At 35.2% G+C, this 13,341-nt stretch overlaps 1 protein-coding gene across 4 annotated transcripts in view; it reads left to right on the top strand.

Moving 5' to 3' along the window:
- Positions 1 to 13,341, top strand: part of TRAPPC13 (trafficking protein particle complex 13) — a 30,515-nt gene that overhangs the window by 10,143 nt on the left and 7,031 nt on the right. The window contains exons 7-12 of one of the 4 annotated variants that reach the window (XM_030471150.1): positions 1,929 to 1,973; positions 5,438 to 5,455; positions 7,681 to 7,814; positions 8,995 to 9,193; positions 12,186 to 12,286; positions 13,127 to 13,274. In XM_030471150.1, coding sequence (XP_030327010.1) covers positions 1,929 to 1,973; positions 5,438 to 5,455; positions 7,681 to 7,814; positions 8,995 to 9,193; positions 12,186 to 12,286; positions 13,127 to 13,274 — 645 coding nt within the window. Of the gene's footprint in view, positions 1 to 1,928; positions 1,974 to 5,437; positions 5,456 to 7,680; positions 7,815 to 8,994; positions 9,194 to 12,185; positions 12,287 to 13,123; positions 13,275 to 13,341 lie in introns of all 4 variants that reach the window. The other 3 variants (XM_030471149.1, XM_030471152.1, XM_030471151.1) reach the window with 3 other exon arrangements.

Here is a 13,341-nt window from a genome sequence, read left to right as displayed (position 1 = left end):
GTGTTCTGTACCTCTGTCCCCTCTAGGCTTTCTCTAATCACTAATGTACGCATATACATTTCCAGTTCACATCTCCTCTCCCATCCCTACTTTCATTACTGCCAGAGCCTTGTTCGATGTGTCACTTTGTCTCCTTTAGATTTGATATGGACGCTTACTTGTGCACATTTTTCAGGGGTCTGCATGCATATTGTAATTTCTGGTTTTTAGCTGAATCCAGCACAGGCAACTTTAATGTCAAAATAGATAAGGCCAGTTATGTGTCACATTTGAAACTCTTCCTTCAAAGAAGGAAGCATAAAAGCTTCTCAAAAAGTACGTATACATTTTAACACCATTTTGTAAAAACTCTCTGATTCATTATGAGAAAACACTGAGTAATTTTGGTTGTGGGTTTTTTGGGTTTTTTTTTTAATTTGACATGGAGACAACAGCTAGAATATCTGAGAACAAACAGCAAGAAGTGTTACAGAAAACTCAACAAGGCCTTTACAACGAAAAATTGCTGGCTGCTGGTGTTTGAGGCCCCACCGTTTTATAACAAGAAAACCCCCACCATCTTCTCTTTGACAGATTCTAGGATCTTTTAGGTTGGGCTGGTGTTACAGTTAAACAGCTTCTTTTGCAACCATTATACGTAGTTCGGTGCTGATGTAGAGTACCTTTTTGTTCCAGAGCTTCCTGTGAGTAATTAACACCATGATGTTTATACGGAAAAGGAATGATTCTTTCTAGGGTTTGGTTATTGTTTGGGTTTGAGGGGAGGGCATGTGTGAACCTCACAATAATTATTTTATTTTTACTGAAATGCCACGTGAAATTTACTGGAATGAACGGAAAGATTTTCTTTATCAAAGAGAGAAAATATCAGCATTTAAGGAAATGAGTAAGAAGCTCACTGAAGCAAAATATTTGGTGGGAAAAAACACTCTACCAAAAAAAACCTAAATTAAATTTTTGGCTTCTTTTTTTCTCGTTAGAGATGGTTATGATTACTTGAAAGAGTTGAGCATTACGCCTGTTATAATGCAAAAATCTCTGTGAAGAGTACTTTTTAATCTTGAATTCTTCAGGGCTAAAAAAATTGTTCACAACTTGAAACTTTAGGGGTGTCTCAGGATGCACTGCACTTACATGCAAACAAGGAAAATTTTCCATAAATAAAGGGACATAAATGTCTTCAGCAAGATAATTGAAAATTTTCCTTATAATTGAAGATTATTTCTTTCTGTTACATCAGTGTATATTTATTTCATATTTGAATGTGTTAACTGTAGTGGCTTTATGTACAAAATTCAAGCAGTTAAGAACCAATGCTTTAGTATCACCTTTTATATCATCAAATTGTTTACTCTTGCTGATATATTCTCATGCGATTAAAGAGGTTTATTGAGTTTGTTATTGATTATAATAGCTGTGTTTTCTAGAAGAAAGTGAAGCCTAATAATGGTTTGTTGCTTAAGCTAATCATATGAATAGTTCTCTGTTTTTAGAGAAGCCCTCAGCAACTTTTGCTGCAGAACACTGAAGGACTTGCAAATTGTTCTTGCTCATTCCTGAAAACAAGTGCAGACCCCTTCAGGATATAAGATGGATGTAGTGTTGCTTTGAAGGCATAGATCTACTTAGTGCACTGGATTTGTCTAGTTTTGAACGAGGCCAGTGCTTAGGTGGAGGAGTATTTGTTTTCAATCTGAGAAAACTGCTTAGCAGCAAAGCAATCAAGCGTGCAAATAAGAAGCAGCAAGTGTATATGCTGAACTATGAGGTTTTAGCTGATTATGTCATATATTTCATTATACACCTGTTTTATGTAAGGTCAAAATGAAAAATAACACTTTAGTAAAGATCTTGGCACTTATAAACAGTTTATGCTGAAGTTGTCTGAGAAACCAATTGTCAATCTGTCTTTTTTCCATTTCATTCAGGTTCTTAAACCACTAGATGTGAAAACCAAATTCTACAATGCTGAGGTGAGAGCTACATGTATCTGGGTTTGTTTTGGTGTGCTGGGTTTATTATTTCACATTAGGTGGTTAGATTAAATTCAAAGAGCTTCTTAAGTACACCTTTCTGAGAAAGACCATCAGTTTTAAAGGGAAAAAATTAGGTGGTGGGTTTATATCATTTAGTTTAAAAACAAATGCACTTTTGATGAAGGGGGGAAAGAGATGGTAACTACAGCAGATGTCACACCTTAATGTAATTGCCAATTTTGCATATTTTCCGCTTTCCCATAAACTCAAATACTTTCAGTTATTGCTCCTATATTTAGGCTGATAGAGTACTTACTGTAAGGGTGATTAATTGTTCACAAGGGAGATAATAATCTACCAGGTTAGAGAAATGTAAATTATTGAACGGAAGGGTCTTACTTACTTTGGGAAAATGTTACTTTTTAGGTTTGTGGCAGTTACACACGGTGCTTCAAAACTAAATGGTATTATATGTGCCTTTTGTGTTTATTTGGGCATACATAGACATTTGACTTTGGCTGTTTATGAAAAGAACTTTGACTGAAGGTGGCACAGATAGTAGAAAGTCTTAAAAATTGCATGCAGCGTTCATTTTATTTGTAGACATACATTCCCTGTCAATGCAAGCGTTATGTAGGTTTGTTGTAGGATATGAACTTCCACAATATTCCACATTGGTTTCCATCATTATCTCATTACATAAGAAGTTAGGACATTTGTTTCCATCATTATCACTTACGTCCTTTGTGACACTGAGCAAGTAGCCTAATTTTGTAAGCACAGTACTCTGTATTATTTGCACAAAGTTCAGACTGATACTTGCAGAGTACATTGAGAACTTCCATTATGAGTATTAAACTTCTTCCGTAATCCCTGAAATGTGGTCAGCTATTACACTAGTCATTTGGTCTAAAACCTTCATTCATATTTTTAAACAGTTTGAAATACCTTAAAAGGTAAAGTGAAACTGTAGGGGTTTTATGTTGCAGTAGTTTGGAGATAAAAGACTGAAGTGTCAGTGAGAGGAGAAGCAAAATACATGGAATTTTGGCAGTTTGAAAAAGAACTTTGTTAAGCTAAGTAGAAAATATCTTGCTCTCGTGTTTGTTCTTAACTCAGCAAATAGATGTGCTATGAATTTGCTTGTAGAAAAGAGTCACCAAATCTCTTGTTATTAATTATTAATTATCTCCATCATAGTCACACCTGGGGTTCATCATGCAAGATTATGGCTGTAGAGGTGTGTCAGGTGTATTTCTTTCCCTCCTTGACATCAATATCGATAAAGAAAACAGCAGGGAAAAATAACAGATAAGAATTTCTGCTGTACAAATGAGGATTCCAGATGCAAAGATCTGTCTTGTTCAGAATTGTGCAGGAAACTTTCCGTAAAGTTTTTCTCTCTGCTGTGAATGAATAGCATGTAAATTATGAGACATTTAATATACAGCCTGTAATTTATTTAGAGGAAGGATAAATCAAGGCATAGGTCATAAGTGATGTAAATATCATAGTTCTGAGGAAAAGAGAAAAACATTTTCCTAAAAATATCTTGGTACATGTATCTAGGCCGCAGGCTTCAATCCTGAGGTTGACCAGGCGTGAGATATCTAAGTAGGGTCAGAACATAAGCACATACCACTGGTCAAGTGCTTTATAGAACTAGTATTATCCATAAATGGGAATGTCTGGAAATGTCTCCTGCTGTGATTTAAGAACAAAAATAATTCTAAGAAACTAAGTAATTCCTCTGGGAACAAACAAAATTCTTTCAGATAGAAAATATGTGTTAGGGGAAAGAGGAACAGATAAATTAAATGTTGCTGTCTCTCCATACTTCATGTGTAAATTTTATTTTGTGCTGAAACACTTCATAATGAATGGGAATAATGGAAGTAAAACCTCTTTAAGGTAAATTCTGGTCAGAAGTTTTGATATAGGTAAAAAATATCCTTTCCTTACAAAATTCTTTTACTGACTGGCCTTGATAAGGGACTTAAGAAAATTAATTTTTGATTAGCCACCGATTCCTCATGATAAAGATCTATGAGAAACTTCAGTGTCTGTATTTGTGGGTCTTTTTGTTTGTTTTGTTTTGTCACCTACCCCACTGTGTAAACATTTTTAAAGGCTGCTTTGATGCCTTTGTTCTTCCTGTTCAGGAATTTATGCAACTCCCATTACCATAGTATCCATATGACTAATTATGATTTTTTTTTTTTTTTTTAAGATTTTGGATTATCTGATCAATTTTAATTTGCCTAGCACACTGATAGAGTACTATTCATATTTAATTTCTGAAAGTATGTAAAGTTCTTCTATGTGTTGTGGCCACAGAAGTCAAATACAATTAGCAAAGAATAGAAATAAGTCTTTGTTTAGATGCTGTATGTGGTATTATATTGCTGTCAAAGCACCAAAACCTTCATCCTGAATAGTAAGAAAGATTGTTATCCTTGGGAGAAGGGGAAAAAAAATTAAATTCGTGTGTGTCAGTTATTAGTCTTCAAAGGTTGACTAACCAGTTAAACTGTTATCACTAATATTAGAGATGTGATGTTACCTGTTCATAAAGTCTGTGACTAAAATTATTTTCTGCTAGAAATTATAATCCGTAATTTCATTTTTTTCTAAAGGAATGATGCTGAACTTTAATTTTCTTGCTTGTTGCTCATATTGCAGTAGCATCCAAATCAAGTTGATCACTGAAATTTGTGCATAGAACACATTCCCGTTGTCTCAACCTGCTGCAGTCCTAGATTGAATTACCTGCCCTGGTCTATATAAAATCTTTCACTGATTTTGGTGTGCCTTGGAAAAGGTTATGTAAAATAAGTTCTGTTCCTGCAAACATACATAGGGAGACAAATACACAGACACTTAGGAAAACAAAGGGTGCAATTAAACTTTCGTTTTTTTGAATGACTGATATTCAAAAAAGATTTTTTCCTGGTTATGTTATGCCAGATTTTATTATAAGATGCAGTATTGTAGCTTTGCTAGAAAACATTACCACATTATTATTATTTTGAGTCCTTATACATGTGGATACTTCAAATTATCTGTAAAATCATAAGGACTGTTTTCCCATTTCATGTGCAACCATTGCATGGGTCTAAATTCAGGACAAACTTTAAACTTACTTAAAAACTAACTCTTTTTTGGGTGTCAGTTTGTTCTACCATATCTTATCTGTGACTCGTGTGCCTTAGGCTCTACTTTGGATTGGTTCTGAAGCAAAGCTAGTAAACCACATAACCATACTAGCTATAACTTATTAGAAATGTAGTTGTCATCCTTGTTTGCATCCATTTTTATTTACGTTTCTGTCTTACTAATGCTATCTTGTTTAGATGGTGCAAAAAAATGCAGAAATGCATTTTGTTTGAAAGTTAGCCTCCTTTTTCTTTAACATTTAACCCTAATTTCTCTAATGTATTCTTTTTTTATTTTCCCATTAGAGTGACCTCAGTTCTGTGGTAATTTTTATTTTTTTTATAATATGTATGCTTTTTTAATTGCTTATCTGTCTCTGTGCTTGTTGTTGACATTCTTTTAAAAACATAATGGAAAAGCAGTGTTTGTTCTGCGTATCATGAACTCATGTTTTCTCATCTTTATGTGCAGCTAATCATTTAAATGGTTAACTCTTTCTTTAATGCCCATTGTTGAAACCAAAAGTTGATTATTACAGACTCTTACTTATGGGGGTCCTCCCGTAAAATATCTCACCAAAATTTGCCTAGAAGCATTGTTTGAAAATGGGAGTTAATCCCTTCTAAAATTTTCCTGCATTTGACCCAGAGAAATGTAGGTTTTCCTACAGCACTGCTTGTGTAAGCTGTGACAGAACTTTTCACATCTGATTGGTGGAGACGGTGGGTTTGAGGAGAGAGCAGCAATTGGATGTTCTTCCTTCCTTTCGCTAGCTGGAAACTGCACTTTCCAACTTTTAACTGCATGTGACAGCTGATGAGTTAGTACAGTATTTCTGCAATCTGATTTCTTTTTAAGGTGTGCCTTGTATTTAAATAAACTGCATTCATCTGAAGCAATTATTTATTTATTTTTAAAATGTGATACTAAACCAACTTAGGAATAACACAAGACTAACTTGCTTTTTCATTATGCTGCTTGTTTTTTCTTATCCCTTTCAAATTAGCTTTTTCTAAATTTCTGCCTATGGTTGCTGCATTGAAAACAACTAAATTTGGGTAAATGGACACTTTCAGCAATGGATTTATGGGATATAAATCACATCAATTTGTGTGACAGTCAGGTGCTAGTAGTAATGATTACTGAGAGTCATGTATTAGTTGGAGTTATTTCCAGCTCCTTCTGCAGGTGTGAGGTCTGTCCGTAACCCATGGAGCTGGCACAGTTTTCATTACTATATATATATATATACACATATATATATATTATCATCTGCTTTGTGTTTAACATGTTTATAAGACACAACAAATATTTACAGTACCATTCTGTATTTCTCCTAAAGCAATGCCTTTTGAGCCTAAAAATATTTTGACTATTTTGACCCATTTTTATTTTGTAATTCACAAGCAGGACTCCATTTGTATAATGAAATAATTTATTTACAATGATTAAAAAGAAGCTGTAAACTTCCTTCCACCTTCCCCATAAAAATACTTCTTTTTCTATCATAATAAAATACTGCTTCATACTGACTTTATAGAATAGAATATTTAGTTTAAAGGGACCTACAACAATCATCTAGTCAAACTGCCTGAATCAGTAACTCCTGTAAATCAGATTTGGTACACATACACCCCCCCATTTAAAAAAAAAAAAAAAAAAAAAAATTGGCACTTTTTTTGGTTTTGTTTTTCACTTTCAGGGGCTCATATCTCTAACAGAGTGAGCTTTCTATAATTACGCTATCCTGAGATTTTAGAGCTGCAAAGTGACTTCACTCATCTGCAATGCCACAGAAGCAGTGAGGCGAAACCACCTTTAGTTCCATGGTTTTTCAGCTTCTGAAGTTTAACAGTCTGTAGCTTTCTTTCCTGTACTAGAAGTGGTCCTCATATATGCCATCTTCAGGCATTAGCTTCATTTAACAGATATGTCTTATAGGCTGTTTTGAAGGTAAAGCACCAGTTAAATTGTTGGATGCATATAATTTTGGTAACCATTGGCATGATGCAGCTGAGTAAGAGATGAGGCTGGTTTTTGCTTTTTAGCCAGTACATCAATGTGTTGGAATAATCATAAAATCTCAAAGCATGCACCTGAACTATTTTACTTCAGTTAAAGAAAAACACAGTCTTACTTTAATTTTTTTTTATACAGCTTGATGCACTAGTAATCTGGCTTGGCATGTTGTTGTGCACTGTAATTCCTTGCCACTATATTGTTTTCTTTTTAATAATTTGGATTAAAACTTGGGTTGCTATTGAGTTTTGATGAAAATCTTGGGAAGTGATGATCTGATGCATTACATATAAGCAATAGCTAGAACATGGTGAAGTTATCCCACATCCATTGTTTGGCGAGATACCTGTTGACTAACACTTTTGCTCCTATTGTTACTGGGATTAAGGTTTTTTCTTGCATTAATTAATTTGATTTGCAGGCATGAACTAAACACATGTGACTAGTATTTTTTTTAACAATAGGACTGTCTACGCTTTTTAATAGCACTAATCACATTTTCATGAACTTGCACTTCTGTTTTTTCCAGACAGATGAAGTGTTTCTAGAAGCTCAGATTCAGAATATCACTACCTCTCCAATGTTTATGGAGAAGGTTTCTTTAGAACCATCTATGATGTACAATGTGGCAGAACTGAACACAGTTGACACAGGAGGGGAAAGGTATGTTCAGATTCAGGATATTTTGAATTTGAAACTCTTTATATTGTGGTTTCGTGAAATATAAGCATTACAGTTAGTGAGTTGTCTGAAATAGAAGGACTGTACTACTTTGCTTGATGAAAAAATCAAATTCCTGTTATGTACCAAGTAGACAAGCTGTTATGGTTTTCTTTTATAGAAACCATTCTTAAAACTTTGAAATTCTACCTAGTAGAGAAATCCTCATCTTAATCCTCAAATACAAATTATCCTCAAATAATTTGTAACGTGGATGACATGGTAGCATGAAAACAAACTACTTCAGTATCTACTATATGAAATTTAGCCCACATCTAGTTCTGTCTTGATCTGTGTATACATATTTAGCCATACAGGACCATCTGACTTGTCATTGCTTCCTTCTAGTAGACTGGTAACTCTTTGCAATTGTTCACATCAAGATCTAGCAAGGCAGCAGTCAAGATGAATCAGTGAATGCCTTTATAGGATCTTAAAATATGAAATAATTGTCATGCTGAAATAAATTAAATGTCATTTAGTGTCAGTAAAATACCACATACCAGAAGAATTGTCTACTGTGTTCAATAAACTGTTGTGGATACAAAAGCTTGTGATGCCTGGGTAGAAGTTAACTGTTGCAGTTGTTTTTTGGAGTTTTTGGAGCAGGTGGTATTTGGGTGCTTTTGCAGTGGGGGCTGAAGTGAAAATTCTGTCTTCTCCTTGTCTGTTGAAGGGTTTACCTACCACATACTGGAGCATTGTCCTTAACTGTGTTTGCAGCTGCTGTCATGGTTCCTGAATGGGAATCTTAGACTCAGGACACTGAGATTTACTGGGAGGGAACCAAATAGCAGAAGTAAAATCACCAGACTTGTGCTTAAATGCTAAGATACCCAAGATACCAGGTATTAAATTTAGCAAAATGGATTTCCACTTCGTTCTCTCTGGCTCAGATGGATAGTTTTGGGGATTTTTTTTCCACCTTGATCCTTGATGCTCCATAAGTTCTAGAATTGTTTTCTGTTGTGGAAACAAAAATACTCTATGTGTTTTGCCATAAATAAAATATAGACACACACAGAGTAAGACTGGTGAGAGATCGGCAAAAAGGTTGGTTTCCTAAGTCGTCTTAAAAATAACTGTTATAATTAGGACCTTTTTTTCTTTTTTTTCCTTTTAGTGAGTCTACTTTTGGCTCAAGAACTTATTTACAACCTATGGATACACGTCAATATTTATATTGCCTAAAACCAAAGCAAGAATTTGCAGAGAAAGCTGGAGTAATAAAAGGTGTAACAGTGATTGGTAAACTAGACATAGTATGGAAAACTAATCTGGGTGAACGAGGAAGGCTGCAAACTAGCCAGCTCCAAAGAATGGTAAGTTTAACTTAAGCACCAGTTTAACTTGGCAAGGCAACTTGCTTTCTGGACCTCATACTGAATTCACATGTTTATATATATATTTGAGAAACTTATTAAATACATTTGGTCAGTGAAGTGTGGAAAAAACACTATTCTGAGGGACTGTAGCTGAACAAAAAGTATTCTTGGTCATGTGAATGGCAACATAATATTGCCTCTTTCTTTTTCACAGCACTGAACAACATAACTCAATGGATCGAATTGCTGGAATCAAGTAACTTAAGTAGCAAAATACACTGATTAGAGTAAAATTGACTTCTTGGCAACAAACTGACAAAAGAACTCCTTTAAGTAGCCAACTGTTGACACAGAAGTCTGCTCCCTAATTCATACAGACATTTTCATTTTGATTAACAATTTTTGACTGTAGGATAATACGACTTACCTTTCATGTCCACAGTTTTGATTGAATCTATTCTATTCTGATTTAGGAATTTTTCATGAATTTTAAGTCATAATTACTAAGTCATAATAACTAGCTTGCTTAAGTCAGCTGCATAGGCTGTCTACTTTAATACCTAAACCTGAATTGCATCTTTTGAATTGAGGATGGTGTAATACAGAAGAGAAGTGCAAAAAGCTTTGACAATTGAATCTTAGTCTAAGTTTACAAAGCTTGTAACTGGATTTCTGCCTCTGCTCTGTCTTTCTCCCTGCCCCCATTATCTAGTAAATCAAGCAATTCTATATGTAAATCACTATGTCTTGGAACTAGGCAAGCAAATTTGGATCCTAGAAATTCATGGCTAAGTTGCTAAAACTTCTCTTTGTTTTTGATCGAGGTATTAAGTATTTGAATAACCCCATCAAATTAGAAACTGCCCTTTTCTCTAAACTTAGTTATTCCTGTTAATTTGAAACTTGTTGCCTGTTTTTAAACTAACAAACTATCTCATTTTCAACTGATCTTTCTTATCACTTCTCTTTAAAGACAGATTTCCCCCTACCTCCTCTCTCTAAATCAGTATTCTCTCATTCGGCATCCCTTCTTGTTGAACCTTTGAGAATCGCAGTTGAAACACTGGTGATTTCACACACTTCCACATTCCAGGATTAGTTTTAGTCATCTGTCATTGTTTTGTGCTAGTGATTAAGAGAGAAACATGAGCTATTTTGTGTACTTTGACCAACATTTGTCTTTGGGAAAGCAGGAAACAGGTTTGGGGTTTTTTTCCCCTTTGAGCTGCAGTGCAGCTCCCTCTCATCTTGTCATCTTTTAAGTGCTATCAGATTATTTCATTTCTAGGCAACTTTCACCTTCCATCATTTTCCTCCTAATCCATTTACTAGTCTTACAACTGTTGTTTCCCCCATAGGTCTAGAATTTTACCTGTACTGTGCCCCTCTGTCATTGTTTGGTTCAGATCAGGAGTGCACTCTTGAAACAAGTAACTGGATAATTTCCTACCATAATTTGGGGGTTTTGGTGGAGCGGTCTTGGAATTCTCCACTACCATTCTTTTGGGGGGCAATGTTACATGAGGCAGATACATGTCCACAGCGTGCCAAGGGTGGTTCACCTGCTCATAGGCATTCAGTCCAGGACTAGACTAGGACTAGTCCAAGTAATGTTAACATTATTCTTGAGTAGCACAAGCAATGAATTGTCTAGCTGATTCCATACTCTGAGCAATTATCTCATTTTTTTGATGAAAACTATGTTCCTCCTATTGTTAAGGCCAACAGATATGTACTGGTTTAGGCCTTCTCATCTGCTCCGATCCTTGTCTTGATTTGGTAAATTGCTGCTAATCTTTCTTACTCTATAAAATACTGCTTTTATTGCTGGTTGTTTTTGTTGGTTTGTTTTGGGGTTGTTTTTTGTGGGGGAGGGTTGGTTTGGGTGGGTTGTTTTTTTTTCTTACAGTATCTCTCTCTTAAAAGAAGAAACTAATGTTGTGGAAAACTACGCATTGTTTAGGGAACTAGGTATAAGTTTTCAAGTCGATTTCTTCCTGTCACCTAACGCAGCTGAAAATGCAGCCTTTTTCCAGTTCTGGTTAATTACTTCTTCTTGAAAGGTTCTGTATTTACGTTGATTGCCTGGTCTGAAGTCTCCATCAGTTTAACATGCCTTTACTCACACTAATGTCCAATTTAATATGCTTTCTAAAATCTCATCTGTCTTCAGTCTGTAATGAACTGTGTATGAGCAAAGCCTGTACCCAGCCTGTCAGTCACTGGCTTTCTGGATCTCTTTGGGTATATCTTTTAATGAAGCTGTAAATGTAACTTTTAGTACAGCATCCCTGTCACATATGTCACAACTTAGGCAGGCAGGACAAATTTTTCCCTTGTTTTTTTTCTTACCACCTGTCATTGCAGGGATTGAAAATCTAGTTTTTTAGTTGCATGTTATGATCTTGAATCAGCTGTGGTTGGTAGTAACAAGGATACCACATATATGTTAGTTGACCAAATGAAATGTGTTCGGCTGTTGACAGAATTGGGTAGTTGACAACTGTTCATATCATGCGACTTTCTGATTGGTGGCAATTACTTATTTTGCCAGAGGCTTGGTGGACTGAAATGACAGGGGAAATGACCAATCTTTTCTTTCTTAGGATGTGGAATAGTGGTCGGTTTATGCAGGAAAATGATACTTATATTGTCCTTTTTTTGTTACCTGCCTACAGGTCTTAGAATGAAGCTGATCTTTTTGGAAACTGTGTATGGGTATTCAAACTTTAAGGATGGGAACTATATGAAAAACTTAGTAATAAAGATCATCCTTGTCTAATTAATTGTTAAATCTATCAAGAAGGTGGTCATCAGTAGTGGATGGAGCACTGCTGTGTCCTGGGTAAAAATCAAAAACACAAAGAGCCAATCTTCTTTCTTCACATTCCTCTATTCCAACCTCGTTGCAGTAAACGAAAACCTGAGTAATAAAAACTTCAACTTTACTATCCAGCATCTGAGAATATATACTCTTGTACTTTCTCAGGCTCCTGGTTATGGCGATGTAAGGCTTTCTTTGGAGACAATACCAGACACCGTAAATTTGGAAGAACCTTTTGACATTACATGTAAAGTAACAAACTGCAGGTAATGATGTCGTGTGATTCTTGTGCTTTTTTCTGAGTGGGTAAGTTGTGGCTGTCTTAATTTCATCTTTCTGTATTTTCTCCTGAAACAACTCAAACCTGGTCTTTACTATGAGTTGTAGCAATATGAAGCTACTTGAAGGACATCTTCTGGATTACAATGATTTTCAAAAACCCAAAGAAACAAGCAAAGTAACACCCCTCCCATTATGATCTGTTAATACTATTTGAACTAGGAGATTGCCAAAAATTTGTAGTGGAATAACACAGAACTGGCTGCAGTATCATTTAAGATTGCACCTCATACTTCAATCACAAATCATCTTAGTTCTTATTAACCTAACAATAAAATGAGTGTGTATATAGGATTTTTTTAACTACAAGTAATTTTATCAGAATAAACAATGCCATTTGTATCCAGTCTGATTTTATGGCTAGTTTTGCACCACTGCTCGAATGCCTGTTGAACATGTCACCATAGTCTTTTGTATGTCTCTATTCATATTTTGACTTGTGTTTACACTAGGCTTTACAGTAGCCCTTTGTAGAACGGTTACAAGAGTGACATTTAAATAAAGTAATTCTAAATAGAAGTTGAAGCCAGGTACTAAAGCATGTATCTGGTCTGCAGATACTTTTCATGAAAACCTTGTCCTCCATCCAAAATGTGAGCAGTATTAGGCTATCCAGTATTGCTAAATCCATCTTGCTTGATGCCTTACGATTATGTATAAATTCTTGATTAATAGCAACCTGAATAATACAGTAATCAACTATTACTTGAGTGCTTTAAAAAAAGGCCCACAGGTTTATTATTTTTTTTTATGATTTCCTCTAGCAGTGAAAGGACTATGGATCTGGTTTTAGAAATGTGCAATACAAATTCCATCCACTGGTGCGGAGTTTCAGGAAGGCAACTTGGAAAGCTGCACCCAAGCTCATCCCTCCATCTTGCACTTACATTGTTATCTTCAGTGCAGGGATTGCAAGTAAGTCTTATAGCATAGTTTTGTTATAAAATAGCTGTTTTATAAGCTTCATAATTCTTTCTAATAA

Source organism: Strigops habroptila, chromosome Z, assembly GCF_004027225.2.
Source record: "Strigops habroptila isolate Jane chromosome Z, bStrHab1.2.pri, whole genome shotgun sequence".
Lineage (NCBI taxonomy): Eukaryota > Metazoa > Chordata > Aves > Psittaciformes > Psittacidae > Strigops > Strigops habroptila.
The sequence above is the reverse complement of the archived record's forward strand: the minus strand, read 5'-3'. Positions and strand labels throughout refer to the sequence as shown.